Below are 6,000 nucleotides of genomic sequence, written 5' to 3' on the forward strand. Positions count from 1 at the left end.
ATATTCTACTTGGCAACGGCCTCCGAAAGTGTTCTCTCCTTTGATCACGTCTCTCTCCCGCCACTCTGTTTCCATATTTTTTTTTAACATTTTTCTCTCTCTCTCTCTCTCTGTGTCTGCTCCAAATGCCATCCTCTCTCCCTCAGGGTGGAATGATCGCCCTTCTGTTGTCCATCCTGTGTCTGGTCCTGATCCTCTATACCCGCCGGCGCTGGTGTAAACGCCGCCGCATCCCTCAACCCCAGAAGAGCGCCAGCGCCGAGGCGGCCAATGAGATTCACTACATCCCCTCGGTGCTGATGGGAGGCCAGGCCCGGGAAAGTCTGAGGAACTCGCGGGGTCAGGGTCCCAACAGCGGCACCCTCAGCATCCGAGAGACGCCCATACTGGATGGGTACGATCGGCAAGTTCTGACTTCTAATCAGTTCTATTCTGGAACCTTCTGTATCTGACCTGAATCATTCCCCATGTAATCAGAGATGTATAAATATATAAACTGTACATGAAAATATATGTATTTAAATATAAAATTTAAATTAAATGTTTTATTATTTAAATATATATTTATATATTTAGACTATAGACTGTAAACTTTGTTCCATTGCATTTTTATACAACCAAAGTCGAGTATTTGAACGTAAAACTTTTTCTAACGTTGCATATTTTACCTATATCCTAGCGCTAAGGCTAATGTGGCTACACACCCATGTACTTGTTCTTATTCTGGTTTTTCGTACTGCTAGCAGATGCAGATCTGTTTCCAGATATCTTTTGATGTTTTTCTCCAACGTCAGTGATAAAGGGTTGAATTGATGCTGATCCTAATCCATCCCGTCACCCACAGCTACGAGTACGACATCACAGACCTACGGCACCATCTGCAGCGGGAGTGTATGAACGGCGGGGAGGAGTACGCCAGTCAGGTCACCCACACTCTGGACTCCTTTCAGGGCTGTAATGACAAGAACAACATGGACCTGACTCCAGGTGAGTGGACAGATCCAGAGTCTTCTGGACCCTCTGTCCTTCTCTGGGAAGACGTTTTTATCGTCGGTGCTGGAACAGTTTGATTGAAGAGAAATGAATCCTGCAGTCAGAATATTTGGACTATTACTGCAGAGAGATGATGGCTGAATGATTAAAGTAATCAGCATAAAACTACAGTAGAAGGGTTAATTACAATTTTAATGGATCATTCAAACCTGCTCCATTTTGTGAAGGCTATTATCAGAGTGATTGTTGACCCACTGGGAGAAGTAAAAAAAAAAAAAAAACCCATAGTGAGTCAGAAACAGCCTGGAACAAATCAGAAATAATAATAAAATATTTTTCATGAAAATAACAAACTCTTTTTCTTGAATTCTGTTTCATTTAAATGTAAACGTCGTGTTGTTGTTTGTGCAGGTCAAAGGGTCAAGTGCAGCTGAAGTGAAGCATCTTTGTCTCATTTGTCTCTAATGGTGCTGTTTATTTTATTCTGTGTTTTTGAATGAGTGTCTGCAGCGATGTCAATAAACAGATGGGATTCTGATCCTGGCAGCAGGTCACAGCCTGAGAAAGGCGGAAATAATCAGATGGAGCCAGGTTCAAACTGAGGTTCAATTTGGATTTGATGAAAAGAATCCAGTGTAACACAGGCCTCTGTGTGTGTTGGAGAAGTTTGTCCTAACCTGAACTGGCTTTTATATAACTAACTAACTGTTAGCTGCAGCAGTGACATGTGTCCAAACATGTGCTGCTCCTCTCCAGGGTCGCTGGGTGAATCATCCGACTGCGTTAAACTTTGAAAATGTTTGTCTGATTTTTACAGATGTATTTTTTATGTTTTATTTCTTAAACCTCTGCCGCTGCGTTTCATTTCTGTGCACAGTGAGCGACAACACCAAGCTGGCCTTGATGAACAAGTACAAGGACAACATCATCGCCACCAGTCCCATCGACAGCAACCACCAGCAGAACACCCTGCTGCCGCACAACACCTCCACCAGCCAACGCAAGCGTCTCTCCAGCAACACCCGTGGTGAGTCGCCCACTACTGGTGGACAAAAAAAACCTTGTTTATGTTTAATGACATCTTCTTTTCTTAAAAAATTAAATATAATTATTAACTTAACTTTTTAAGTTAATATTTGAAAAATTTTTCTTAAAAAATTAAAGATATTTTTTAACTTTTTAAGTTAATATTTGAAAAAAAAATTCTTTAGTACAAAATAAATCAGAAAACTCAACAATATTTTCCTTGGTTTGTTGGCATGTTGTTTGGCCTTAGACTAAAAATTACTTCAGTTTTTTTAAATTTCAAACATGTTTTACATTCTGGCCGATGTGTCTTTCAAAAAAGAAGGATTTAATCATTCATCTAATAATCATTTCTCTAAAACCTAAATGACGACAGAACATCTGTTAACGTGGAAACCTAAAATGGTGAACAGGTTTGATTGGCTCCAGAGGGACGGAGCAGCTGTTTGCTAACAGGACTGGAGCTGGATGAGTGTTGGGGGAATTGATGTTCAGTAAATGTGTTCAATATGGAGTATTGATCTGGCTGCGGCTCAGATATGTTTACGTTTGAATGTAAATGATATCAGCTGCTGAACGCTCCGTGGAGATTTAGTCGTTGACAGCGTTGTAAATGAAACTGGGGAGGAAACTTTCAAGGACCTCGGGACGGTAACGAGTTTTGAACAAGCAAACACGGATACGCTAAAAAAAAAAAAAACGTGAAATGAAACCCTGGGGAAATATCTTTTTCATTATAGGACATATTATCCCTCCAGTGTGAATGAGGAGCGGCTGTGAAGTCACATCTACATCTGTGGGTCTCTCCGTCCAATCACACGCTCCGACTGTCTCTGTGTACTTCCTGTTTCACTGGTCTGAACTGGTCTGGATGATTCCTGTGACAGATGAGAGAAACAAAAACATTTTATTATTATTGTTAGTAGTAGTAGTATTAGTATTATAGATAGATGTACTTTATTGAACCCAGGCTGAAATATTATATATATATATTTTTAGATAGATGATATTATTATTCTTATTATTATTTTTATGCCCATGTCTGACTGCGTTTGTCATCAGAGACGTTTCTTCCCCGTCTTCCTTTTGTTTTGCCGAACTCTTCTTTTCGCTCCCGTCTCCGTGAGTTCTAACGCCGTCATTCCTCTGACGCTCCACACCCACGCACCAAAAATAAAGATAATCGATGTCCTCCTATTTTAGTCATGCTAACCACACAGGTTTATCTCCGAGGCCGTGTCTCATTTGTTTCCTAATAAACAAAGCGCAGACACCAGGATCAGGTCCGACGCAGGTACAACGTGGAATTCTTCAAACACAGAAATGGGGCGTCTAAATCCAGCAGATCCTCATGTGTTGTTTTTTTTTGGGTCAATCTTCTTGAGGATTCCACTCACTGACTTTCATCTTTGTCATAAAATATGCACAGGCAGAACTTTGTTGCCCTCCGTGGGCAACTCTTTTGTGTGTGTGAAGCGGCCATTAAGGCAGGTAAGGTAATGACTCTGCTCCGTTCTGCTGAAGACGCCCCCGGTGCCTCCTCCCTTCCATATGTCAGCATGTTTAATGGACTCCAGAGTTGTTTCTTAAGCAACTGAAAGTATAAAAATCTGCCGACTTGGAGGAAGCTCCGTTGACGAATAAGCATTCATTCCACTAACACTGTCACCTAATCCCTGTGATTGGACGTCCTATACAGCTGTGTTCATTAAACACAGGCTTTTTGAACAAAGTCAAAAAAAAAAAATTGGAAGTTTTTTTTTTATTTAGCTGAGATGGTCAGAATGATGCGTAGTGTGTACACAGTAACTTAGTCTTAGAAACCCTAGCGGGCCGTATCCACGTACCGTGTACACAGTAACTTCACTCTGGATTTAATACCCAGTCTTAGAAACCCTAGCGGGCCGTATCTGGGCCCCGGGCCGTAGGTTGCCCAGGTCTGGTCTAAAGATAAGGAGATTCTCCGTAGAATACTTGTCTGAAACGACTTCCTTCAAACGGCTGCACCAGTGGTTCCTTTTTGATCAGAGTGCTCATGTGGGCAGTTTTTCTCCGTTTCTCTTCCCCGACTTTACGGGAACAATTAAAGCCCCAATTACCTCCAGTTTTTCAACAGGACTTGCTGAGGCCACAGTAATTTAAATAGTGTCTGGAGAGACGAGCCAGTCAGGGAGCACGCACTGCTGCTTCTCCTGTTGCCCCGCTTCAGGTGAAATATGACAAATAAGACTTTTTTTTGGCAAAATATTTGGATGAACGTACAAAACTGTAGGTGCTGCTAATTTAGCCGCTGGAGTCATCAGCTGCAGCCACTGTACGCACGCTTCCTGGGATGATCTAATCCGTATTGGTTGATAATTTGAAGTGTTGGGTTTGCAGGTCAGGGCCGTTTGTTTACTGCAGTACTGAAGTGTGTATTTTCTCCGTCTTGTGTGAAAGCGTTAACGCTGCTGATGCTCTGTGGCTGTTTCTAAAAGGTGTGCTGTCACATTTCTAAAGGTTAACGCTAATGAGGCTAGCTGTCATGAAATGTTGATTTTTTTTTAGATTGATTTTCCTGCTGTGTTTGGTTGAAGTGTTTTATTGTTTCCAAACTGGACAAATATTCACAGGTTTCCAGAAATGGGATGTTTGCTGCGATTTAACCTGATTAAACGGAGAGAATCTGGAGAACAATAAATCAAGTCATATATTAGTCATGTGTTATGCATAAATATATGTGTATATATTTATATATATTTTTGATTGGAGCCACAGGTTGTTTGGGGTTTTCAGCCAAACAAATTCAAGTATCAAACCGTTGCTTTGTGTGCGTTGAAGTGTGGATGTGTACTCTCTGTGTACTCTCTGTGTACTCTGCGGAGGTCAACACATACATGCAGTACAGCGGGAATGCATTATTTCCCATTTCTGCTTTCAACCGGAAATCTCAATTCAGAACCATGAAAGAGAGCCAAGGACCGTGGCTCCTGGTTCCCCTCGGTGCAGCCGGGCTTCACCTGCTGGAGTGAATTCTACTCAGTGAAGCTTTTTTCTCTGATGTTGAAAAGGCTTTTAAGGAAATGCACTTAAAAAAATCACAAATGTCTCCAAGAATGAAGCGTGTTCTGCAGCTAATGTCAAGGCAGGGAGATGCAGGAGGAAGAGGAGGAGGAGGAGGAGGAGTGGGAGTTCATTCTGGTTCCCAAAGTGGGGGGCGGGCCCTCTAGTAGGCATGATATATATTGTTTGTTCGGCATAGCAAGGCAAATAAATTTGAATTTTTGAAATGTGTGATAAAATGTCCATAGTTTAATATTTGTGGTAAAAATGTATTTATAAATATATATTTATATATATATTAGCGCTGATCTTAGTTGGTTGACTTCACCGTTTGTACCAGAAGTGTTTAGCTAACGTTAGCTCTGTTGTCCCTGGGACTGTACCATGTCGTAGGTTGAAGAGGTACTGCATGTTTGAAGTACTGCAGTATCTCTCCACTCGTGGCGTTGTCAAGCCAAGTGATGCTCTCTCATCTGACGTCACCGTTCACCTTTGTACTGACAAGCCTTAATGTTCACCATCTTCTGCCTACTGCCACCTACAGGCTGGTGGCTTTGAATGAATTCTTTTTATGGCAGCTGTATTTTATTTCATAAACAAACCCCCGGGCAGGTTGGAGCTCCACACTGAAATACAGGGAGGAAACAGGAGGAGACTTGGCGGGGAGGATGGAGAGCTGGCTGCTGCTCCTGGCAGCGAGGAGGGCAGGATGCTGGGGCAGATAGGGAGGCAGGTGACTTTGAAGACAAAAGAGCAGGTGTTGGATGAGCAGGGAGGAGGCACCGGGCTAATGGACTGGATTTATCTGGAGAAAAGGTCTTCAGACGTATGACACCGAGTCAGAGCTGGGCTTCGCTGTGATCCACTGGATCAACTGAGTCTCGTCTTAACTCGTCTTAATGTCTTTCACAAAGACTCGGGACATTTTGACATCTGTCT

At 42.3% G+C, this 6,000-nt stretch overlaps 1 protein-coding gene across 6 annotated transcripts in view; it reads left to right on the forward strand.

The window, feature by feature from the left end:
* The window catches only part of astn1 (astrotactin 1), a 173,484-nt gene that overhangs the window by 57,000 nt on the left and 110,484 nt on the right, over nucleotides 1–6,000 (forward strand). For 5 of the 6 annotated variants that reach the window (XR_001761688.2, XM_008334830.3, XM_008334833.3 and 2 more), the window contains exons 3-5: nucleotides 147–403; nucleotides 845–987; nucleotides 1,871–2,020. Coding sequence is in view for 5 of the 6 variants with exons in the window: in XM_008334830.3 (XP_008333052.1) it covers nucleotides 147–403; nucleotides 845–987; nucleotides 1,871–2,020 (550 nt within the window). In the remaining variant the exon portion in view is untranslated. The remainder of the gene's footprint in view (nucleotides 1–146; nucleotides 404–844; nucleotides 988–1,870; nucleotides 2,021–6,000) is intronic. The other variant, XM_008334832.3, reaches the window with a different exon arrangement.

This window comes from Cynoglossus semilaevis, chromosome 20 (assembly GCF_000523025.1).
Source record: "Cynoglossus semilaevis isolate Cse_v1.0 chromosome 20, Cse_v1.0, whole genome shotgun sequence".
Classification (NCBI taxonomy): Eukaryota; Metazoa; Chordata; class Actinopteri; order Pleuronectiformes; family Cynoglossidae; genus Cynoglossus; species Cynoglossus semilaevis.